This window comes from Dufourea novaeangliae, unplaced genomic scaffold, assembly GCF_001272555.1.
Source record: "Dufourea novaeangliae isolate 0120121106 unplaced genomic scaffold, ASM127255v1 scaffold125, whole genome shotgun sequence".
NCBI classification, from domain to species: Eukaryota; Metazoa; Arthropoda; class Insecta; order Hymenoptera; family Halictidae; genus Dufourea; species Dufourea novaeangliae.
The window spans coordinates 26,598-53,772 of NW_015374020.1; the positions used below are offsets into that span (position 1 = coordinate 26,598).

Genomic DNA, 27,175 nt, shown 5'->3' on the forward strand with positions numbered 1-27,175 from the left:
ATATGTATATACATGGTGTAACTAAATTGTTGTAGGTCCCTGAAATGGGTCACTCGTGAGATGATTTAGAACAAGTTTTTCCTTAGCAAAAATGTTATTCGAGGCATTGTTAACGAGATATTAATGAAAAACTCCGACCAATCAGAGTGTCATTCTGTCGGTCGACCTCTGATTGGTCGGAGTTTTTCCTTGATATCTCGTTAACAAGTTAAGGAAAAGATGTATGTTTAACACTTTTTGATTCGCTCAATTTAAGGTAGGGAAAAGTACTTTTGAAGCCATCATATTATGGAAAACAATGAATACGATTTTATGACCGCGTCATAGACTTGCGCCAGTTTTTCCAATGGAGACATATAGGGACGAAAGAGAGAGAATGAAAGCATTATGAACTGAAGTAGACAGAGATGCTATTATCAGGAGTTCGACAAAATGCGATTATAAGGGAAAATACTGTATAACTGGCTGAAGTTTACTTTTAAGTGGATACAGGCGTGAGAACTAGTTTAGGGAGATACTTTCACGTGGACAGGTAACATAAGCCTTCTTACTTTCGACTTAATCCTGGATAGACTGGGCAACGAGTTAACAATTAGTAAGAAAAATAGGTTAAAAAGTAATAGATAATTATTAATATACTTTTTAAAGAAATTGGTATTTTAGAAAACTGCTTACGTAGCTATTCTCATTATTAAAGAATATACAATTTTCGTTAACTACTATTTTTTTCCAAGTCGAATAGTTTCCGCGATATTAAAGAAAATATATTTGATACCTCCAGTTTTAAGGATTGTTCATACCCTACATATGAATATCAGTAGCTAAAAAAAATCGTGCCAAATATTTTTCATTCTTTGTGCTAAATTTCATAAAAATTGTTTCGTTACACTTGAGTAATTCTTCTTTTTGTTGGGAAAGCGACTCTTAGAAAACTGATATTGTACCTAAGGGTAATGATAGTTTCGCATGCTAGAAAGTAAGTACATTTTGTCATGTACGTACTTGAACTAGATTTTGGGGATATGGAAAGTGTACATACAACGTACTTTTTATTAGAAGAAAGCTTAAACTATAAAGAAAAAGATTAGAAAATTTTTTTTGTCAATTTCTGAAAGATCCCAATCAAGTAGACGTACTGTCTGTCACATAAAAAATTAATTTCCATTAATACGAAAATCACTGACAATCAATAACAGAAAGTTTTAATCCCGATGAATATCTAACAAACTTCGCCCAGTATCTGATATTATGAAAACAGTGCCAGAAGTTATAATATAAATGACTCATAATTACAAGAAATTATCAGTAAAACAACATATATTGTATAACGATCAGCTGTGACAGTATTTACAAGTATCGGTTAACATATTTATGTATCTACACATAGTTGGTAATTAACGTTTAGTTAATAAGTTAACAAACTCACCGCGTTGCTAATAACCTTTATCGTTAAAGCAACGTTAGAATTGAATTAAAAAAAAAAGAAAAATAAGAGAAAAATAATAAACATTTTTCGAAAAGATATAAAATTTCCCCCGGAACATCGTTTTCAAAATTCACTTAGTCTCTCGAAGTCACATGCAAATGAGATTCGAACAGCCGGAACATTTTAATGGATCGAATTTTGCCCTTCGATGGACGGAACACAATTATAGAATACATTCGAAGGGTAATGGACAGGACGAGGGTGGAAAGAAAGAGAGAGAAAGAGAGAGAGAGAGAGAGAGAGAGAGAGAGAGAGAGAGAGAGAGAGAATTCCAGTCAACCCGGAAGGATTTTTCCAGTTGCGGGGAAAATTCCAAGTGCGAAGCTCGGCGACTGTTCTTTGCGGAAAACTCGTTCTTACGCGACAGCCGATAGCACGGTAACACCGTGCCGACCCGGGGTTCCAGAGAAGTAGTACGAACTTTTAATTAGGTGCGCGGGACCTCTGACGCCGTGACTTTAAACGTAAGGGCATATCAGACCGAGCTCTGACCTCCAGGAAAAGATCGATTCCGGGTGCCGTGCGACCGGGCTTTCGTCTCTTCGTGCGAATAGAACACTAATTGTAAATTCCTGAGTTCGCTTAACGTATAATTATCTCGTTTCCAATTCGGTTCTTCGGCTTTTGTTTCAGTCGCATACTTTGTATCCCCTGGTTTACCGATGGTTTTGCATTAGTATATTCGCGAACCGGTCATTTTCTCGCGTTTATAAAATTGGATACCGTGTTCTGGTTTAAGGTTCATAATTACGAAACTTGTTTTAAAATGGCAAGGTTGTAACTGCTTGTTAGTGAATTCTGAAAGTGATTAACCCTTGTCCGTCCTTTGTGACAATTCGACACATTTGTTTACTAAGAAATTATAAAAATAAATAAATATAATAGGCCACTTGTTGCACTTTTTGTGATACGTACTATGTACTCCTTGCATCTTTGATATTAAGAAATAATATTTCGACTGTGTATTCTACGTCCCCTGTGTATGTGCATAATCTATAAATCCACCCTTAACCCTATCATCCTTAAAAAAATTAACTCCTTAATTTCTTACTGGCAACTATGCATTGATCTGTGACTGAACATCCTAAAAAGCATTTCCCATAAGAAGTATCTAAAGTTTGAAAGTTCTCGTCGGAGATTCATATCATTCGCAGCGATCGCGATCTAAATTAACGAAAATTTGAAGGGAAGAGTAGTCAATTTGCAAGAAGCTTCAATTTTAGAGAAACTCTGGTCCCTCGGTGCCGGTACAAGCGAAGCAACGTTTAATCACTACGAAATTAGGATAACGTCGTGTTGTAGGGTCGTGGTTAAGCCGAACCCCGGGACCTAGCCACCTATGATGTGGTCTTTCAAAGTAGATATATGTACATGCCGTTGACGGAGGAAGACGCAATCTCCGACCAAGGAGAACAGAGAAAGACGGAAACATTTGCCAGACGCCTTCCGTAATCAAAGACCCACCATTGCGATATCGAAAGCCCTCAAAGTTAAAGCTACTCTAGCAGCTCCGTCATCACCTGCCACCAACCTCAACATCAAGGAGCCGATGGTGTTACACACCCTTGTCGAATCTGGTGTAGAGCGAAGCGACTACGTGATATCGAGTCTCGTGCAACGAAGTCAGATAATGTTGTACCCCATTTGTGAATATCGATACAAGTCAGATGAAATCTTTACTTATATTAATTTCAAATGTACTCGTAACGTGAAAACTTGAAGATAATTTTTATATTTTAGAAAAAAAGGTTAATATCTCATGGACTAATCTGTAAAGATTGGAAGCAAATTAAATTTTGTTCTCTCAATTAAATAATAATTAGTTTCAGCAGATTTCAAATAAAATAATAATAAGTGTTTGACTAGGTACTGACTTCAACGAAGGATTAATAAATCAATGAATAACAAGTGATCATTCGAAACACGGTCAGGCGGTATATCAAGCCATTTATCCCGTCTACTCAGGCAGAATAACGTTATCTCTTCAATATTAATAAAGTAAAAAAATTCGATAATTTACTGCGAGAACGCCGTCTTCATTGCGTCCAAGAATCCGATTATTATTGAATTCTCCGAAACCAATTTAAAATCGTTGACCAAGAGTTCTCGATCTTCGCTCGGCAACATTCAATCCTTATCGAATACCGTTCCGCAATTTATCAATAAAGGGAAATCGAATCTAGAATTTATATTTATCAGCCACGGGGCCAATGCACAGATGTAATCTTTCCTTTGCGTTCTTCGCCCGGATCGGGGGCTCGCCGATTATATTTGCCACCTGGTTCACCCCGACCGCCACTCTCTGTAATTGCGTTTTCATGACGATCGATGCACATTATTGTTGAATCGCGCATTAACGACGTCATTAATTCAAGCGTGCGACGTGAACGAGATCGCCCGGCCGTACATATGTCGGGAAGATTACGAAACGGCCAGACGGTGTACTTTAATGATCGGTGTAAATTGCACGAATCCTGAAACGTTCCTTTCAGTGTTCAGGTATTTTTCGTCCACTTGTGTTCCATTCCTTAACATTCGTATTTTACCTTGAATAGGGGCATTGCCGCGCTATGTGAGGATAATGAACGTGAAATTTAATCGAGTACACATGACTTCGTGAAATAATGCAGTTTGGGGGAAACGTGGTTTCATCCGCGTGACATTCTTTTTTATTCTTTATTCGCAGTTTGCGGTCTCTTTTAATTGACCGGAAGTGAAGTTGAATTTTTTAAATAATCTTCAAGCATTGGTCAATAAATTGTTGCATTATTTTTCCTTTAATTAAACATGGATTAACGAGGGGAACCTACGAACTGAGTCTCCCGTTTTTTTTATCAATGCACGCCTGTTGGTAAGCATGAAACAGTACAATGAGAGAAAAAAAAAATATTTCTACAACCAGTGAATTACAATTACCATTCGACAATGTCACTATCGTATTGCGTTAAAAATGATTTAGTTTCAATTACACCAGAAAAATTTTATCTTTTTATTAAGGTACAACTTGGGGGAAATAATTTTTAACCTAGTGTCACAATGAAAACAGTACTGTCAATCTATGGTAAAAATCATGTGGTGTATGAATACTTCTTTTCTCACACTGTATAAAATCTTCAGAAGCGACGGTATTACGTTTTCAATCCCTTTTACGTAATATTTTCAACCCCCTCGTGTTGATCCTGGTGCAGACATCGCTAACAAATATTAACATTCGAACGAATAATTAAGCGGAATTTCCTTCTTTTGTTTCTTCAATTTCATGGTCAACCGTCTAATTATAATTATCCTTCTTTCGGGAGGATTTGAAGGTGTACACGCGATACATAGGCGAATATGGTTTGACCTCGCCGTCGCTGTCGCCATCATCTCCCGTGGGATCGTCTCTGTCCGGTTTCGAGGATCGATATATCTGACTTTTCTCGTAGAGCGGCACTGCTGGAAGAAATATAAAGTTTATTTTTACCGGCACGAATGGAACAACCCCTTTAAATGAATGCGTTCGCCGGGAACAAAACTTGCCGATGTTATTTTTATCAAATGGAGCATTTGGTTCTCTCGTCCGTTCTTAATAATAATATGTACATTGGCGATTACAGGCACCGAAGCGTTCGAACGAAAGAATTAATCAATTGTGATTTTTTTTGCGTGGACTTTTCATAGAATTTAGCACCCTTTATCACGGTACGAATATTAATTGCATTAACCCCGCCCAGCGGCTGTTTCACTTTTAAATTGATCAAGTAATACTCCAGTACACAGGTCATGTTATATTTTCAATAGATAAAAAAGAATTTCTGATTTTAATTCTGTCTTTGTATAATACTTTATAAAATTTAATTTTGCATGAATTTCCACAGTCTAGTAAGAACGATCAAAAAACCATAATAACGAGTAATATCGCATCTTTCTATTTTACAGAAAAAATTCGTTTCTAAACGCATAGTCCATTAATGAACAGATATTTCAAGTGTTAATACAACCTAATATTGTTAGAATTCTATCAAAACTCTGAATTCCAAGTGGCGAAGCTTTCTAACGACTGACCAGGAGTACATTTACATTTTCCGCGAGAATACTCGAAACTGTCGCCAAGTACTTTCCGTATGTATATTTGTAATTAACATGTAGCAATCGTATATTCTGTAACGCGTACGTGTACGTACAAGACAAACGTGGCTTCGCAGTCTCCTCCCTCTCGATGTTTTTCAACGGTGACGCGTTGTTGGCGTGTTCCTCGGTGGTCGTTGTACACGGTGGATGAACTGAAAAAGCTTCCGTCGTGTCCACCGTTTTTTGCGGGACCTCGTAATTTTGGAGTGGTACCGTGCCAACCACTATATTTGTTCGAAGCTTCAAATTCTTTTGAAACATTCTGTAGTACCACTCGCTCACGTCTACACAAGACTCGACCTTTGGGGAAGAATATTTTGTGTTTAATTTACATGCATAATGCACATGGACAATAAATATGTATATACATCGTACCACTCGAAATAATTAGAGGATAGGTAAATATTTGATAGAATTATAAAACTTCGAATTCTTTGAAAGAATGCACGAACTATTCATTTAATATAAAGATTATATTAACTATAAAATTCTGCAAAATTTAATTGTTATAAGTTACAAAGTATTATTGTTAACTTTTGTTCTTTTTTTAAATTTGTTATCACAAATTTTGGTCTATAATGTTAGTATAATTGTATAAGTAGGAATACTTTTGTCCCTCACGGTATATACTTTTTTCTTTCCTTATCTTCCATTTAGTGGTTTTAACAGAATATTTTGCTCTTTTCGTGAACTAATAAAATTACTTACTTTAATCCAGCCAGTATTTAATGTATAAGTAAAACGGAACACTAAAACGAGGAAACATGGGTACGTTCATGATATAGATATGTCCTTTAAAGATTTCAGTAGTATATTATGTATATGCAAATATAGCCGATGTATATGTATACATAGTTTCGACATTGTTTCTTTAGAAACAAATGTCTAAATTACATTCTCCGATAAGAAACACTACCGAATAGTGTGCAGTAAATCATCAAACTCATTTCTGTGACCAAAAGCTAGTCCATTTTTATAGTTCAAATCAATCAATATAGTTTAAATAAAAAGTCCGGCAATTAAAACCTGAAGTATATAGTAATAATAATAGTAACATATAATAGTAAAACCGGAGCAAAGTACTCTGTGCGAAGAGTTAACGTAATAATAATAATCTCTGCAACAAGGATAAAAATAAGATTAGACTGTTTTATAAAATATGTTCTTAATTATTCGTAATAAAAAAAGTATTGTACATTGTATATTATTTGTTGCTTACATGAAGGCTCAGTGTACTATATCAGTTTTAGACTTAAACAGACATAGTACAAATACGCTATCAACCACGAAATTGTTATTTTTAATATAAAATATAACTATATATTTAAAAAGAAAATCATATAAAAAATGACCGATTAAATAGCATTAGTTCTAGTAGAATGTGCTCTTATTGTCGTACAGTGCGCTATTAAACTTCAGACAGTCTCACTTTAAGGGTGTACAGAACGTCGATGATGTTGCAGTGGATCATCCCCGTGGGTGGTACTGCAGGAACGTCGAACGTGACGTCGTGCGTGTTGGATTCTCTATTAAGTGGCTGTTCTATTTCTACTACGATCTCTTTATGCTTACGCGACTTTTCCGTGGAATGGTAGGTCACCACCTAAGGAAATTCACTGTTTAGGATAGGCGATGGTAGAATAGGAAATCGATAAAAGAAATATATCAGCAGCATGACCCAGAAAGTTTTACCGCAATACGCATCGACACATAACAATAATAGTCTACTGAAACAAAATTCTAATAAATCAAGAGTATTTGTTTTCCAATACACCACTATTATCTAAAATTACTGTAATTTTAAATAAAGCAAGATATAAAACATTCTGAGACACACCAGATATAAAACTACATAAACCACTAGATGTCCAACCAAAAGTTTTTGGCTTTTTTCCTTAGTCACATATTTCTCAGTACAAAATAAAAAAGTGACATGTATAAATGGATTCAGCTTTAAGATACTGTGATGTATTAAAATTAAGCATATTCTGAATATGGTATGGAACGAATTAATAATGGTAACGATCATTTGCATACCATATGGCGTATATGTAGGAGAAAGAGTAGTCCAAAATTCTTTATTTAACACTAGAACTATCAAATCCGATACAATTACGGATTTTAGATTTATTATTCTACAATTATTGAAATTATTGAAGTGTTTTCGTGGGTATTTAAAGCGACTTGTAAGTTATATATTTTACATCACACTATATTACGCTACACTGTATTACAGTAATGTCTCGATGAGTGCGACGTACTTACTGGGGTCCACTTCGGAGTATTCATGGCAAGGTGGAAAGGTTTTCAGCCCCTCATAATTTCGTTCTTTTGCCCGAATCCGAGCTTAGCTTCTTACCTGCTTAACTTCTGTTTACTCTGTTTTGATTAGTTTTAAAGTGGGACTCCCTCAGTGGTGGGAATAACGCCGTTGCTCATTCATCGAGGAATCACTATATATACATATACTATAGATATTGATGTATTACACAATTTAATTTAGTATACATTTTGTTCTGGTAGTTCTAATGTTAAAGTGTTGAAATTCGATAAAAAAGAAACCACGATAAACTGAAATGGACTTTAAACATTACGAAAAGACATTCTCAAAATATAAAATACAATTCTAAGAAATGTTCCCTTCATTATTTTACTGATACAATTGAATTTAACAAAAAGAACATTTATAACTTAATGAGAAGTTTAGATGATATGGTTGAACCGAATGAAAACTACGTATTTTAACGATTAAAACAATTCAGTTTGAACACGACTCCATTACAATCCATTACAATTCAGAAATTACCTACGCAAGAGCTTTCAGTTGGCACCACTACAAATACATTCTAATTACACAAAAATAAGGAAGAGGTTACTTTTTTAAAAATAATTCTGATTTTCTTAACCACGACCGTTGCCGGATTTGTCAGGATAATCTGTATCGGTATCGTTTGTCCTGGAACGTAACCATGAACCGGAAGACACATGGATATACTTAGCGGTTCTGTCTGCCCGATGTACACCTTCGACTGTTGAACGTGTATTGGTAACTGAAAAGGATCGTTCAACACAGTTTTTCTTTAAAGGTAATCGTAGCTAGGTGTCGTCAGCTGTTCAGGAAAAGCGTAAACGGCAGAGGCATTAATTCGATAACACATTTGGCCACCACCAGTTGGGAGAAAGAGGATCTCGATTAAGGTCAAGAATAGGAGCCACCGTGAATGGAATAATATTGGTGGAAAACCGATAAATGGTCGTTACGTCCAACAATGCTCTAATCGAGTACCGTACTCGCCCATATCGGCCCTCGAAGCTGCATGGCAGGTTTTCTGGAAGCGTCAGGCTGAACGGGTAGACGCCGCCGGTTATCATCGACTTTTCTTTACCATCTAGCCGTGATGAGAATCCGTTAATCCTGACATCCGGTTTTTTTCTCGTGTTAACGATCCGGACCCCGTCGGGCCCGCGTTCTACTTACCGCCCGCGAGATAAGTCTGCACGTACAGGTAGTTCTCGAACGCCGAAAACTTACGTCGGATCCCGGCCGATCGATCGGTGAAATACACCTGTGCTTCCCCCTTGTACTTAAGTCTAATTCCTGCATGCAGAAAGGTCGCACTTACAAAACGGGGATATGAAATAATTGGAAAATGGTACGGTATACGGGGGCAGCTAATTTTAATAGAGGGGGACGTTCAAACATTGGATTAGAGATCCTGGAGATTACAGGTGTGCAAATTATTGGAGACAATGTATGTAGTTCTTTCGCGAGTTGCCAGATTTTCATGGAAATGTCGGGAAATTGTAGTAAAAGAAATTATCAACGTGTGCTAATTGATCAGTTGGATGTTTGTTTGAGTTAGATGTTATAAGTGGTAATGAAGAAATAGTATGTGTACCAATAAGTAATATACTATTCTTTTGTTCAATTCTATATTCACTGTAATATTAATATTCTATATAATATTACTACATTTTGTATGAATTTTATGTGAATATTATATATTTATTAATATTCTATGTTACTATATTTAAAACTATTTTCAAGCATATTAAACGTCTGTGCTGTTTCTTCTCACTATTCTTAACAAAATAAGTGAGTAGAAAACGTTCTGAACTTAAATTATGTTATCAATTTACTAGCTCCCATAGTGGATTACTTGTTGGCAAATCTCATATAACAAGTTAATTTTGTTCTTTCTTCCACTTTTCCCAAAGAAAATTATTTTGTTATAAGAAATAATGAATTGTTATATTAAGTATTTCAATATTTATCTTAACATTAGTATGTTTTTGTTATTTCGGTGAATTAAAAGTATATTACATAAAAATATCAAATCAGCGTACCAGTATTATAAAAAAATGTCATATGTAAAAAGAGTTATGTTTTGTGTATTCATAACATAAGTTTAATAATTTACACACCTTTGTAAATCATTCATTAAAATTACCAAGAATTTGTAATCAGCATGTATGCTACTGTCGAATCGAAAAGAAGATCAACCTGGTCTATAATGAAAAAGAGTTCTCACTGTTCAATTTAGCCGTAATTGCAGTAAATTGTCATTCTATTATTTATAATTTCGAATCATGGTTTTCACAAATTCAACATCTTCTACAAAATTATAAGTAAACAACTTGAATATAAACAGATTAAAAAAAGTAGAAAGCAGTAGTAATATATTCATGTATTGAAAACTCAAGTGTCGGTTGGACAAGACTCATGAAGGTAAATTCTTATCTAGGGCTCTGCCGATTTGATCATCCGATGTTAAATCTCTTGATCTAGGAACAAATGGAACATTTCAACACTTTTACATTGTACCTGAGAAATGTTTCGACAATGACCACCCAAGCTGATTCTCATTTCATCGTTACAGTCCATAATACTAGCCAAGTATTACCTACTGAAACGAAAATTTACTCAAGTACCACAATAATCTAAAAAAAAAATAAGGCTAATCAAAGTACACGTGCAAGATTTATATGTATATAATATATTCAACAAACTATACCATTCGCGATAATAAACTTAAGTAAAGGTATACCGTGTACAACCGTTAAGTCGCTACGAATTCTCAGGGGTACCGGCGAATCCAATTTTCACTTTCCTCTGCTATCTGTTCCGCAAGCGTTCCTGCAGTACCAGAATCATGTGGCGCATCGTCCGGTGTATACATATAGCGACACCGATGTGTTTTAGGTCACCCGTTATGTAACCCGATCGATGGCACGTTTGGCACGCGTTCGACTCCGGGTAGCAGAGAAAATTTTTGTGATTGCGAACAGGGGTAAACATAGCGAGAATAAATATAAAGTTGCTCGGTGTGCCTCGTCGTGACAAGGCACGATTTCTCTGTCGCCGCGTCTATCGACAGCCGGTTTCGATTTATCGGAAGTCGTAATAGCGTAGCACAACCAGCGAGACTTAAAACCAGTTATGCCGCACCATGACGAATTTATTCAACAGTTGCATCAGTGATCACGTATTAATCACAAATTATCTACGCGAAGAACATCTGCAGCGAACTATTTCCTGTCGTTAGCTCTCGATCATCTGGTAGTCTCAAACTTTCACACACTTCCATATGGCGTACGAAGTGTTTCAAGATATTATTCCGAAAGTTTCAACGAAAATTTATAAGAAACTTACCCAGAGCGTGGACCGGTTCGGTAATGTCCAAGTAAATATGCCCCGAAACCTGCTGCCCGCTGTAATACACCTGTTGACGATGATCGAGGACGATATCGATACGCTGGAAGCCAATGCTGATCGCAAACAAACGTAACAATTATTTACACGAATTCACCTGGAGACTTGATTGATACCTTTTAGATAGCGACTCGATTATCGATTGGTCGGTTGCACAGTCTATCTCGTCATCCATAGTGTCGCACGTGTCTACGGATGTCTTAGCTACTTGCAGCTCATCAAGGCTTATACTTAGGGAACTTTCCAAGCACTGTCGTTACAAACAAATCGCACGTGTGTTCCTTTCAATGTGAGCCTATCACGAACGTTGTCACTTTTTATTCACCGGATACGATAATATTCCCAAGGCACACGCCTCGTCTTTTTGCTCCACCTGTCGCAGAACAATACCGGAGGTAACGCGTCAGAGCACTTCCGACAGCGGTCTGGAAAAATCTCGAGGGCGGGATTCACGGGCGCACCTCTCGGCCAGCTAACGGGTTAGGGACGTAGTGAGATGTTTGTTGACAAGATTCCAAAATTGCGGGGAGTCCTCGGGCGGCGGCGACGCATGCGTCAATCGGTTCGCCAATATCGGCGGCGACATTCTGTCGGCCGTGCTGGAGAACAACCTTTGCTCTTTCAGCTCCTCTGGCCCGGATAATCGAAGGACTCTCGTAAGAAGGGGGTGGGAGTGGGTGGGGGGTTAGGGAAACTCTTCCTCACAGGTTGCTGCACGCCGCAGTGGCGTAACACCGAATTAAGGACAGGCAGCGTAATAAGGGCACCCGTATCGACCAATTGATGATCACCTGAAGTGACTTGCAGTGTTTAAATTTTGCCGCATCGCTGGCACTTTTGTGTCGTCGGTGATGCGGCGGTACGGCTCCAAGACTCCCCGGCTCGTCACAGAAGGGTGATAATTCTCTTAGATTACGGGTCGACGACCTTTTATACGTTCAACGATTTATTATCGAGAAATTTAACCCTTTCCGACCTCTGGATTATTTCTTTCAAATAGACAAAAATATTTTCTTGGATATAGTTATTTCTTGGATGTTGAAGAATAGGAAAATTAAAGAAAATAAACAGAAACATTGTTCGTAAACAGGAACGAAGGTTTGTTAAACAATTCCTGAATATTATTTTCGAGAATGTATCCATCTAACAGCAAAAGTTCTTTTATCTTTGTAATTATCTTGTTCTTGTTTGATAGTTGAATCTATCATAAATCCATAGAACGTAAGTTTCTACCTCAATAAAAATAATATTTGTATAAAATATTACGTATTTTCTTTCAGTCATAATTTCTTCGAATTATTGGTATCAAAAAAATCCAAATTGAACAAAACATAAGTTAATAACAATTCATAAATAGTATGAAACATTATTAAAAGCTTTGTTTTAGTGATACTGATCACTGACACCAAATGGATTGCCCACTACATAGAACACCTGAACTTGGCACCGGCATTAAATCAACGAACAAGCTTGTAATTCGATATAGAATCCAAGGTTCGGATCACCGTGTATATTAATTCACCGCAGCTTCTTGAACGGTGGTGGTGGTGGTGGTACGAGGCCAGGTAGAAACTGCAATAGTTATTCACCATGTATACGAGTACACCGGTTACATCGTAGCCTGACTTCGTCGTCCATAGGCTCGGACCGGTTACCCATCCACCGATAGTCCCCCCTATATGGGGTGTAACACAAAAATGTTGGAGGACCCAGAAATGGGAGACTCATAAGGTGATTTGAAACAAGTTTTTCCTTAGCACAGCTTCGAATAACCTTTTTGCTATGGAGAAACTTGTTTCAAATCACCTCACGAGTCTCTCATTCCCGGTCCCTCCACCATTTTTGTTACACCCTGAATTATTGAGAAAATTTTCTTATTACGTCTAAGACAAGAAGCCCCGGTGATTTACTAACCGGGGCGAGAAAGAACTCGGCGTGAGCATGAGATCGCTAATTAAAGTCGTTCGTATTACGGAGATACCGGTCGAAAGCGTATGGCAATTAATTCTCCGCAATATCTGGTTACCGTGTTACACAGAGATACTTACCTGGCTCGATACATAAGGAGCGAGCGCGCAAGAAGGAACACGGGGAAGTTACGGGGGCAATTCGTGCGTAACGAGGTGAATTTACTACGGTGCTGATCCTTTCGGCCATTTTTCTTAGTGTATCGTGCTTAACTCGTCACGTACCAATTGACACGACGTTTGAAACTGTCCGCCATAGCCAGCGGTTTCGATTCACGTTACTGCGTCGAGTAGCGATGGGATCAAGTATTAGGTGGTTAACTAAATTAATCGACGAATTAAAAATTTTTCTTTTGAATCTATTTGAATATTATTGTAATTATATTGCGATGAAATGAATATAGTTATAATGATATTCCAGTCACTTGAAAAGAATCAAAAAATTTTTTTCAGGGAGGAGGATTTTGAAAAAATTGCAGATAACACATTTTCTATGCGAATCCTCTCAAATCTCCGTTATCAACTGATACGGGGAAACCTAATATTAATCCCTGCTAATAATGTGCACTCCCGTCGTCCCGTCGCAATAGATATCCCGGACCAAAGGGTGAAAGCCCTGTCGCGTATCATTAATGTCAACAGGAATGGTCAAAGTGCTCTTATCGATAAAGGCGTTAATGTAACTTGTGTAAGAAGTATCTACGTTCAAATAGCAAAGCTAATGTCCTTAAACATTTTGTGTACCAATTGTTAAAATAAAATATGTGTTAAGTAGTTTACCTTTTAATTGCCAGAATAATGATTAAATGATCGATGATGTACTTTAGAGTGTATTAGCTGAATAGTTACGGTACTCCCTTGAAATTTTAGAGCCTCGTCCTACAATTTAATGATAACTTTATGAATATACTTATTTAATGAAAAATTTGTGTCTGGTAGCATTTTAGGATTAATTAAAGAAAGCGTAAACACATCGGTTTCAAAAAATAAATATTACATTTATTTAACAAAAAAAAAAACAAAAATATAGTTCAACAGAAAAGAAATTGCAAAATTTCTATAAAGTCATTCAGTTTTTACATAAGTAAAGTTGGTAGTTAACAATTGTTTTTCACTATTTCTATATCGTAATTATTAGTACTTAGTGTAACCTTCATTTTTTAAAATGCAAATAAAAAAACAGATAAGATGGAGCAATAAAATTAGTGGTATTTTGAAAATATCTATGAAAATAAAGATGACTTTATAAAAATTTCGGCCAGTGTAATATGGTCCTCCCGCAGAAAGAGGCGGGTGAAGAGGGGCGGTAATTATTATCATTGGAATTTATGGGGACACCGGGATTACCCTTCCTCTTTCTCTCTCTCTCTCTCTCTCTCTCTCTCTCTCTCTCTCTCTCTCTATGTCCAGCGCCCGTGGAACTGCAAGAAACTATTATTACCCTTACTCGTGTTTCTTGTTTTGCCGTTCCTCCTATCCCAAAGGACCTCGTGTCCCCGTCCGAGGTCATAAATCAGCGTCCGTGTGCGCGCGTGGCCGCCAGCCATGCGCTCAAGAAGCATTCTATCCCGATAAGAAAGAGGAATCGAACGATACAGGTGCACCGTGCACCCTGTAAGAAAATCGAACCGGTTACGTGGACCGCCGAGAATCCTCAATAATTCCTACAGATAAGATATCACCGACCGAGCTGTGACTTGCTACAATTGCCGTTTAATTGCGGGGCGACGAAAGAAAACTGGGTCGTATCCTGTTACAAGCCTCCGCGACGATCGAATAAACATCTTCACACCAGCGTCTGATCGGCTTGATTAATACAGTTCGGATGATTAGTTAGGAATGCGGTGCAATGATTTTATTGGGCCGCGAGAATCGTTTATTTTGGTGCATTATATGAAACGCTGCATGCAGTAATCGTGTAAGTCGATTTTTAATCAATTTTATTTCATGTCATGGAGAGGCTAGCTCTGACTTTATTCTATCATATGCATAATTGCTGTATATGCCTAGGCTCACTGATGATTCAATAGGAGGTATTGAGTATATCATCTCAATGTGATTTGATATTAATCTATATCGACATAATTATCAGGATACACTCGGTATAAGCATCACACTCAATTATCCTGCCATGATACAGTTAATGATCATATCCAATATAATTGGTAGGATATAGTCATGTATCAATTCAGGAGAGGTTTTAGAAGATATTTTCTAGACCTCTAAATACGATATATTAGAAACATATTCATTGACTTAACCATTGGTACTGTATCCAACGCATTAGTATTCAAATTTCCACGTAAAAAATAGCGGCAAGATTTATATTTTAACAACGTGATTCACGGCTGATGACAGGAAGCAATTATCGCGACGAATTAATTCGAAGGCAATTCGTTCACTTCGCCCCGCAAAACGACCTCGTCGATCGGATCGGTCCCGAAAAGCCGGAAATTTCCGCGTCGGATCGGCGCGCGGTTGTCGCGATTACTTTCAGCCCGGGGATCGTCATCCCAGCGGAACGGCCGCAAATCAATGCGTTCAGCTGGAAACGTAAATTACGTTTCGAAGGGACGAAACGTTCTAATTCGACCGGGCCTTCCACTTCGCTCCGCCACGAGGATTCGCGGTACCACTGGTAAATGGAGTTAGTTTCCGGAATACCTGGATGCTTCACGCACTAACGAGTTCCTGATGTTCCACGTGCCGCAATCTCGGACCGCAGCTTCGTTAGACGGAGATAAAGCGTTGCAGCAGCCCGGCTGTAGCGATCGTCTGGAAATTGCGCCTAAGTGCCACCTAGGTGGAATCCGTCTGAAATCTTCCTGGCTTGTTAATTCGTCGCCGAAGGCGTCTTTGATGTATCGAATCGTTCAGGGAAATTAGGGTCGAATCGGTTGACCAATTCGAATATCAGTATCGATCGTAGTGCAATGGTAGAAAATATGGATAACTTTCTATGACATAAAATAATATTTGGGGGTTTGCTACAGTTAGTGATCGGACTGATACCATATCAATCCTATCGATTCCAGCTCGCAAATTATGATACCGTATTGAATAGTATCAAAAACCTGTAGGTATCAAATATAAACTCATAAACAATTGATCAAAGTTACAGAAAAATCGGTGCCTATCACTTTGAGAACATCCCTTGTTAGTCTACATTAAACAAAATCTAACTAACACTAGTTTTCTGAAGCGTAATTGTTATTATTTGATGCCAAAATGTTTTTTTATTATTATGGCAACATATTTTGTGAAAGTAGAGGCAATAGTTTTTTGTGCACTGGCAATACTGAAAATAAGTTTGTTTTTCTATAAAATTTTCAAATGGTCCCATTAATATGACCAGGGACTGTATGCACGATGCATAACTAATATTTCTTAAGTAAAAGAATCAATCAATATCAATCAGACAATAAACTTATGACTCACCCTAGTAGGTTTTTGTCGAATGCATATTGGTGTAATGCATGCACAGGCAAAACCGTCCTCAAAATTACGTACGTCAATCTTTGAATTTCTACCTAGTGGACGTAGCGAGTATCCATTATACAGTTTCCTCTTTAAACGCATGTTCATCAAATTATTCGCTGAATACCATACAATGCGTATCATTGTTCCTTGAACAACGCCCTATACGTTTCGGAATATGCTATTATCTCAGTACATGGAGATTACAGCTATTGTCTCGGTCTAATAGCACCATGTTGGTGTAATTAATAATACATCACCGATGCCAGAACGTGTTGGGTGGATGTCAGCAATATTCCACGGTATATCGACTGCCTTGATATCCGGTGAACTGCATTACCTGATTAAACTAAAGATCGGGGGTATGAGTCTTCTTGGTCCCACCCGCAGCGTAGTTTAGTATAGACGCGTCGTTAAGCTATCAGGTTGCCACAGTAATTGCTGAATTTCATGACACTGTCACGTCACTTACCTGTTCCTCCATTTCTAATAAATTGGGACACTGTCAAGCTCTGCGATTTAAATCTGTCACGTAACATTGCAAGTAACTAAATATGGAACACAGACGGGTGGTTGAAATAAGGTTTCGTGCGAAGCAGAAACCGCATACGATGTTGCACGGATATTGTAGTAGTCCCACAGGCGATACATCATTTTACCGGTAGCAGTATGTAGTTGGGTATTTAGGGGACTGTCCATGTACTTACATCACTCTGTGTCCACAGGGGAACACGGCGGAAAGTCGGTCAGGAAGCATCGTGGAAAACACTTGGTTATGCTCGCGTTGTGAAACGAGCCCTGAGTAGGAGAGAAGTGGGCACTTCAGACTCGTTTAGGTTCCTCGACGTTGCTCCCTTGCTCGTAATATCTGCCGAATATCCACGTAGAGTCGCGGTGGTCCGCTTACCCAAAAGCAACATCTCTCATCTTTCGGCCGTAATCGTTTCTTTCATTAAATTTACAGGTGCCATCTTCGAACCATTTTGGAAAGTTCAGGGTTGCGAATGTTTCCCGGGGAGGGAACACCTACTTTTTACACCTGTGTGTTCGTAATACGACGCTGTGGTGGTCATCTTCAAGGGGTAAATGTAGCGTGATGAAATACAGACGTTTTTCGGCTCGTGATATAGAGCTGTCTGCTTGAAATATGGTAAGAATAGTGGAAAGAATTTTTCTAGTTTTCGGATGCGTCCAAAAGAGAAGTTTGTTAAAACTGAAACTTAAAATGTGGTAAGAATGGGGAACAGAATTTTTTAACACTCCGTGACACCCGTTATTTTTATTCCGTCACCCCCCTCGGTCTTTTACGTTTAGACGTATCTTTTCTTATTTTTTGGGTTTATAAAAAATCTGAAGGTAAATTCAGACATACTTCTCTTAGTGCGACTTTAGACATTTCAAGCTTTTTATTTGTCATTTTCAGCATTTTACAGCCATGTCAGGTTACAAAGAATAGTCTATTAATTTTCATATTTCTGAAATATTTATTTCTTGAATTACAAAATATTATAGTGTCTCTCTAGCACTGCATTGGATGTCTCAGAAACTCTACTATTGCAGCTATTACAATTATTTATAATTTAAGTTACTATTTCTGATACTAAAAAAAGATCAAGAGAGATTAATCAAGAAATTATCCAAGAATGAGTGATTTGATAAATAGGCGTAGATTTCTAATTTATGTGTCACTATATACAATGTATTGAACACATTATTAATTTCATGATATTAGTAATTATATGCAGTACATTATTATTAATGACAGTACAAATTATTAGGTGGACCCAATAAGTACTTCACTACGTTTGTCTTAATAAACCGATTATTTAAATGCAAAACATCTTTCTGCCTTCTTCATCTTTAAAAATGCTAAACAGCTTCAGAAATTTATGACTTCTTTAGTAGTATTTGGTCTCGTACTTCGAAGCTGTTTACCATTTTCTAGAAAAACATTATTGGATTTTAGTAGATATAATAGATTATTTATTGGTACTCCTATACAGGGTGTACCAAAATAGTTGTAAATTTTCCCTTTTCAAGGACTTACAACTACTTCGGGACACTCTATATAGTATATTACTAATAGAAATATATGATTCGGCTCTTTGAATTCTAATTACAAATATTACAGTAAACAAATAATTATAGCACGAGCTTCCGGATGAATGAAATCATAAAAAAATAATGTAACTTAGAACGTTATACTGTAGTAGAAAAAACAGTAAGTTTCAAATATCTGAGTCACTGAATATATGGAATATGAAATATTACTGCACGAGTGTCGTGATAAAATTGTAACTGCTCTTTTCGACTACACGTTAAACCACGAAACAAATATAGTCGCCAGGGTAATCCATTGCTCAACGAACGCGACATGTACTTCCAAATTTACCGGAAATTCGAGGTGGAGATCCTCGTGGAAATAGTTTCATAAACAACGCTTTCGAATTCTCTCGATGCTGGGAACTGGCGCGAAACCAGGATTTCGTTGGTGGTGATCCCGGTCAGATTTTCATTAGACTTTCCGTGGAAATTTCACGGGGAATCGGATTAACCAATTTTAACACCGACGAGCGTACAAGAGATTTTCATCAGCACTGGGACCGGCTATGATCGATCACAGGTGAACCGACGTTGTATCGATTGCCATTCCTGAAAACTACGGGCTTCCAATAATGTTTTAAAGTCACTAAAACACGGATAAATTAAACCATCTGAATAATTATGTATGTCCTATAAACATTTTATTGCCACCATAAGACATATTCTGTGGGTGATCAAATTATTAGAGCCATCTGAATAAATTGACGATTTTACGACTTTAACTCGATTTTTTATAATTATATGAGCTAAGTTCATTTTGTTTATGTATTTCGAGGGGGAAATTGTTAATTAAAAATTATCTACTGTAAAAACCATGATTTTGCGATGTTATTTCTACAGGTACATAAAAAACATTTTTCCTACTGTGGTTCTAATAATTCGATCACCCACTCAGTACATATTTTTGTATGGAACGTATGTCTCTTAATTAATTGAAAAAAATAGCTGACCTGCTTAAGAGACCACAGCGAAACAAACAGAATATTAGGCCTTGTTAAGACAAAGCAGAGATTATTGCAAAATGAAATTTGACATGAGAGTACAATGTTGCAGCAGGATATGTAACGCGGTGTCCGAAATTCAGACACATGGGGATCCGAATGCACCCGCTAATTATTTGGTTGTTGAGTATCTAACGAACCGTGACTACTCATTGTCCGGTTCGTTAACACCCCGACCCCACATACACCCTGTCACGCTCGCACACGGACGAAACGAGATAATTGCTCTGGCCAATTGTAACATACGTGACGTTTTACGTGTTCCGTGTTTATAAAATAATGGAATCGACGCCGGAAACCCGGCACTGTGCCCTCGATGATTATAGTCGCAATTGAAAAAACGTCGACCCTCGATGCACGATTGCTTGCAAATGGTTTATTATATGTATAATATATTAACGCATTCGCTGTCCATGTAACAAAAGGTCTGGGTTAGGTTGAAGAATTCTTCATTTTTAAAGTGAAATATTTAAATAGAATATATTTCAGAATTTATCAAGTTATTTACATTAGGCGATTATTGTTATATATAGAAATTCGGAGTTGACAGTATCCAGATACAAACTCTTCGTGACCATTTTCCAGAGACACTTCTCTATAAGGATAGGAATGGACAATAGAGAAGAGCAATGCACTCCTGGCATCTGCAACGCACGTTCGAACATCTGGACTTAGGTAAGTGAAGACATTGGGTTGGAATCACGGTTACTTTCTCTATTGTCCCTTTCTATCCTCACGAGGAGTGTCTTTGGAATAGGACACGCGAAATTTGTATATACATATATAACTGTTTTCGAAGAGCTTCGGAAGGTCAGAATCGTTTCGGTAACGACACACAGTGGTCTGAATCGTGTTTCTAGCGCGAAGAAAGTCCAAAAATAAAAGTCTTCGTTTCTTACTTTTGGGTATTTATTAGGATTGTAAAAACCTTGGAGTATAAGAAATCATAAAGCATTTCAAGAAATGGCAGTCGAAGAACACGTGGGATTCAGGTATATTACAGTGCGCTCTCGACTACGGGTACGCGTCCTCATAAAATGTCACTAGCATTTAGCGGTATACAGTTGTGAATTGCAAGTGTTTTGCAGTTTTCGTGATTTTTCTGTGATGGTTTATCTTTGCTCAAATATGTAATACCTTTTTTATTAATCTTTTATATATTCCATAGTTAAGTTTGTTGCAGTTCTTCTCATAGTTTCTGTTATCAGAAAAAGGCAGACATTTGCAGATGTTGTACTTTTGGTATTTAATAACACAGATCTTTAAAAACTTATCAGTATAAAAATAATTTGCACATCTGTGTACTTTCTTGAGTTATGAAACTTTTTATAGAGATATCACAGTGTGAAGCAGTTAGATTTATTCGTCAAATGGTACGCTCATAAGTATTTGAAATTCTAAATTTGACAATTATACAAAAGAGACTGCGAAATTGTTTGTAACATGTTATCCCTGGTTTTACATGACGGTAACTGTCCATACGAATTTAATGCATGATATGTCCAAATGACAAAGCAATGGTAGGCCCATGCCACTACGTGTAACATTACACTTTCATTCTATTCAGACAATTACATACACAAACGATAAACTAAAAATTGTATTATTCAGCACCTCATTAATCGTACTTCTCAGCATTTATCAGTAAATATACTTCAAATTAAACATTATGTGACTCACCGTACATGATAAAGTACATAATAGCTTCCCAAAAAGGATTTTAATGTTCTCACACCAGAATTAATAGTAATTACCCTAAAATTTTTATTCAAATAGCTCTATAACATCCAATTGAGATTCAATGATGTTGTTTTAGATACATTTTCGCTCCCGTACCCCGGTAGTCCCCAGTTCGTCGAGATCAAAGGGCTCAACTAGGTCACCGCCGTAAAACGCTAAAAAATTAAATGGAAGATGCAAATGAATCGCCCTGTTCCCAATGATGAAACATTTCTCCAGGGTAGGCCGGGTAGTGGGGTGAGAAGGGATGGGGGCTGGGTTGGTCAAAGGATGTTCAGAAGTTCGTTTGCTCGGTTGGGGCTATAAAGAGTTCAAAATAAAGGTATTAAACAAAATGCTGACGCGTTGAGAAAGTGACGTAGTTCCGGCTGCGAACGGTCCCGGGGATGAGATAGAGGCAGGTGTGGGTTTATGCAAGACAAGCATTTCGCCGCATAATATCGGTCTTAAAATGCACTTTATTAAAATAACAACCGTGGAACAAAGTTGAGTCGCGCCTGGAAGATAACTCGATCTGAAAGCAGCATATTCCAGCGTATACTTAGCGAGTTGCTGGTTTATTGCGAAAAAACAACATACAATTCGCAGATGATATGTAGAAGGTAGTGAATAACAAATATATTTGCATACTCTATTCAAGAAATATATACGGAATTGAAACAATATACAATAGTGAGAAATGATATTTGAAAGTTTACTGCAATTGAGATAAGAAAAAGGTAATGAAATTTATGAATCTGTGAGATTATTGTTGAAAAGAACGTGTGCATAAATACTTTTTTCATCGACTGTGTACAAGGTTATAAATATCGACGTGAACTTTTTTTTAAATTGAATGGTTCAAGGGGGCTAATGATTTAGTTAGAGTGTAAAATATTTGGACGAGGGAAGTCTGCTAGGGGGTAAGGGACCACTATTTTTGTAAAAATGGAATAGAGTAAATTTTCCAATATTCTTATAACTTTTATCCAGCCTGACAACATTCAGATTGAAACATAAAACAGATGGGCTCCTTTCCCTTCTAAGACATCTCCCCCCCCCCCTCAAATAAATATTTTTCATAATTTAATCAGCCCCCCTGAACCATTGTTCACAGCTTGTAACACTATGTGGAACACCTTGTACATATAGAGTAAATCCTCGATAAGTGTTCGAAGGCGTCCCCAGGTGTAACGCTTACTTTTTAATGAGGTTCAGCACATTGTAGAACTTGGAATTCTGAAGCAAATCATATTTGTTTCAGCCGCTTGTGTACATTAGTTTATGAAATATTTCATGTTCAGTGCTGAGGAGCCTTTGAACACTCGTCGAGGATTTACTGCAATTCTCTTTTATGCGGATATTTTTTAACCTTTACAAATATTTCACGATATTATTGCTACAGTAAAGCAATTAAACAGTAATACTTAATAATTGAGCTCTGTTATACAATATCACGTAGAATAATTAATTTTTTGTTAGTTCAGTAACGTTTTTGTAATATAATATCACATTTCTTATTATAAACCGGGAACTGGTGTAATCAGCGCACATATAATAGTTTATTCTCGTATACGTACAGTTACTATTTTGTCATTAGTATTGATTTGCTGTTAGTGAATTGACGATAATATTGAGAAACTTTACTTTCTGTACATTTTTTAATTTTAATTTTTCATTTGTTCATGATTCTTAAACAATCATTTTTTAATTTTTACTGATTCTTGAAAATCATTGTTAGAATAAAAAATATTAAAACATATTTTGTTACATGGTCTTTATCTTACATGCTATTTAGAATTTCCAGTCTAAAATATACTTCCAAACATCTTAAAGATACTTCTCACTTCCTCCTAACATTTTAAAAAAGAATGATAAATATTTTACATTAATTAAAACTTAATATTTGCCTTAAATATAATAATAATTAGATTGAGGATTTTAGACATTTATTGCCTATAAGGCTCTGTGAAATACAATAAAAGACAAAACTCATCAGATGCAACGAGTTTTTATTTTACTCTCAAACTAATACGATACTCAGTACTCCAGTCGTTAGGCATAAAAATCCGCAGTCTAATCGTAATATTATTCTATAAAACCCTTAGAACAATAATATAATATTATATGTCGTCTTTAGTATATTATAAAAATATAAATTTCATTCGCGAATAGTTTGCAACAGTTAAAATTCTATAGGAACATTCTTATTTAAAGGTACGAAAAGTATAACTTATAATTTATAGGATCCATTGTCACCAGTTATGGAACTTATCTTTGGTGTAGCGTTACTATGGTCTGTTCCACTAAAGAAGAGCCCTAATAGTGATTTTAGTTTATTTTTCTTGGAAATCATAAAATTACAAAATTGTTTTTAATTTATAAAATATTTAATGTTCAGGGCCGAGTAATCTTCGAACACTCATCGAGGATTTACTGTATACCAACATACCTTCTCAAACATTCATCTCTCCAATGTTCCGCCATATTAAAATATCCTGTACGCATCGAAGTCAATAGCTGCCAAAAATTCCCGATGCCGTTGCGTGACCACCGGCACCGTGATCCCAGTGTCCAACTTAACATTTAGCTCCTGCTCCAAACTGAACGCAAACGCCGACACGTTCTCTTTATTCGCCCGCCACTTTGAATTTTTCAACAAGCTTTGGTGCACAGGCCGCGACTCTTTGCTCTCTGTGGTGAAATTCACTTGGCCGCAGATGTTATTATTTCGTTCCCGTAATGGAATCTCGAATTCGTGCCTGATGCTGGTCCTAAATCGCTTCAAAATAAGCTTCTTGGTTGGTAGCTCGACCGAGATAGAGGATACAGTGGAATCGGATAACACTTTTGCATGGATGTTTTCTTCGTCATTTTGCAACACCACCTTTTCGATGTTCTCCCCCGACTTGATCGCGATCTTCATAGTCTCGTTCGCCTTCTCTGCAGATTTCTCATGTGTTTTGTTTTTCAACTTTTGCGATGATACACTTTTCAGGTGAGATTTCAACTGCCGATCGGTGAGGAAACTTATTAACGGTATGTCTTCGATTTCGAAATCGCTGTAAGTGACCGAATACTTCACGCTCATTTCGGACGCCTCTTGTCTGTCCTGCTTCATGCGAATCCTCTGAGAGTACCGTTTCTTTAATTCCCATTTGTAGGAGCATGTTCCATCGGAACTACGGTATAATCGCTGGATATGTTTTTCGTTGTTCAATGTATCCGAATTGCTGGTGATTTTGTATTTTGTCTTTGACAAAACTGCATTCGAGCGTGTTTCTGGATGTCTTTGTTCGCAGTGCAGGTAGTAGTCTCCTTTTGTGTAGAATATTATTCCTGGAATATAGAGGAAAGATGATCATTTTAATGTATTTATGATTCCATGAGAAAAATGGTTTAGCTACCTTCGGGGAATCTGTGAATTTATAGACCAGATATGAGTGAAGCCGTAATAACACATTTCGTTGTGACTTTGTTGGACAACATATTTTTGTGACTTGTAAAATTTTCTACATCTCATTATTACCTCTCACGGAACTGATTTGTTTTATAATAACATCATTATTGATAACATGCATAAATACCTGTACAGTGGGTGTTACCAGTTGTTACGTTTTTCAATAGTACATATTAAAATAAAATTTCTATTGGATGAAATTTCACCCATGGTAGTTTTGAAATGTTAATAGCAATTTTTCGCCATTGTCTACTCAGATATTTGCACACAATCGTTCTACGTAAATCATTCGATTTCGTATTCACTCATTTATTGATTCGTTCATCGCGTGTGAGGTCGACCACAATAAACAGCTATGAACAGCAAAGACGAAACCGAAACCCAAACGTCGGGATTGTTATTGCAGAGTTACTCAAAAGAAGTCATTTTTATCGAACGGGGGACAGAAGAACAATAAAGAACGCGTGCGTGCGTGGCACAATCTGTGCCGCACAGTCCAACTCTCGATTCTCCGCGTCACTCAGTTTATTTGGACCGTGCCGAGTTAATCGCAAGGATCTCCGAAATAAGAGCCCGAAAGAGCGTTCGTATTTATCAAACAACTTTGGCTCCGCGCCGCGACTTTATCTCCGCAATAATCTAAAATTTTGTTTAAACTGCCGAGAGTTCGAGAACTGAAAATTTCAGTCTGAAAACATGCTTTAGAGATTATAATTCGATAACTGAGTGTCTGTTTACTAAACTAACACCATAAAAATATAAAAATAAGAAGAGTTAAACACCACAATCAAGTGTTTTCGCACTAAAATTGGAAAATATTCAAAAAGTGGAATTAGTCACTTTGGCCTGTGAACGGCTTAATTATTCTTCAGATTTGTAAGTGACCACCAGTGTCGTGCATTGATCGATAATTATTGCGTATCTTACACATATTGTTGAAATTAATGTTTTCATATTGTCAGACGCAGTAAAATTCTCTTTCTGCAACTGGAATATACAACGATTAAATTGTAATACGTTAATTGTTGATTTAATGTTAATAAAGATTGCAGGGGAGCAAAAATATTATTTTTAATACCATAATTCTGTGAGCTGAAGTTCGCGCTGACACCAATTTTATTTACGACATCTAAATTTCATGAAGTTCTGGTAAATTTCCTTTTCTGCAATCTCACTAACATAAGGCTTATATATAATGTACCCACAACTTATCTTGTTGAATTTTAACATAAACTAAACATATAATATAAAATTCAGACATAAATAACTGTCGTTGTAAATAATGCAAATGTTCCACATAATACTAATAATAGTATGTATTATTATTATTACAAAAAAGATTCTGTCCGTGCATGAAATGTCATCGTAACTCATCTTTAAAAGATTACTTGTAATAATGAAGGAAAATATATAATAAATTAAGAATTAAATTTTTTTTTTAATTGAAACAGAATACAGAACAGTTCAATTTTTACAATTTCCACCAATTGTTGTTAAACTTAAATATAAATGGAACAACAATAATGTTGCTCAATATAATGAAACAGCAAATGTTGACTGAATTATTAAGGCGAACAATAATCTACATAGTTCCGTTTTATATTATGATAAATGATGTTTAATTACCACAACAGTTGTGAACTCTCTTCTTGACATGAATTCTCTCCCTATGACGTATCACGTTGAATCGACGTGGACTTTCGTATTGGCAATTGGAGCAGGTGTAAATCGTCATTACTCCCACCCGTCTTCTCGGCACCCTGTGATCTTCCCTCTGATTACTGAAAGGCGTATCAATGATGTACCAAATTTTCTGCGCAATAAAGTCTCAGAAACTTCGATCTGAGCTCGCATCGTCCAAATATTAATCATTAAAAAACATTGTAAAACGAAAGAAACAAAATGGGAGTAATATTCAATTCTATTAAATTATTGAGCCACTGCACATGAAAAGTTCGATTTCAAAATGAAAAAGTTTTTTTAAATCTAACCCCAGATCGGACACATTTTGTTGAAATAATTTTTACGATGAACTTTAAGAGCTTTTTCAATAATTGACCAGAAATTTTAGAAACTGTTTCACGGCTGAAACTCCTTCCGAGTACGCCATTTGCATGTCTTCTAAATACTTAAGGAATG

General features: G+C 36.7%; 2 protein-coding genes across 2 annotated transcripts; both read right to left on the reverse strand.

Moving 5' to 3' along the window:
* Positions 1-4,757: 4,757 nt before the first annotated feature.
* LOC107188911 (arrestin domain-containing protein 2-like) lies at positions 4,758-17,237 on the reverse strand. Its single transcript, XM_015577307.1, has 9 exons — positions 17,226-17,237; positions 11,426-11,559; positions 11,250-11,365; positions 9,075-9,194; positions 8,753-8,985; positions 8,473-8,646; positions 7,026-7,199; positions 5,650-5,896; positions 4,758-4,918 (listed from the first exon to the last, which is right to left on the reverse strand). The coding sequence occupies exons 1-9, from the start codon at positions 17,235-17,237 to the stop codon at positions 4,758-4,760; spliced, it is 1,371 nt and encodes a 456-aa protein (XP_015432793.1).
* A 6,827-nt stretch (positions 17,238-24,064) lies between these two features.
* Positions 24,065-26,771, reverse strand: LOC107188912. The gene is made up of 2 exons (XM_015577308.1): positions 26,663-26,771; positions 24,065-24,915 (listed from the first exon to the last, which is right to left on the reverse strand). Exons 1-2 carry the CDS (start codon positions 26,769-26,771, stop codon positions 24,065-24,067), a joined length of 960 nt encoding a protein of 319 aa, XP_015432794.1.
* Positions 26,772-27,175: the final 404 nt, after the last annotated feature.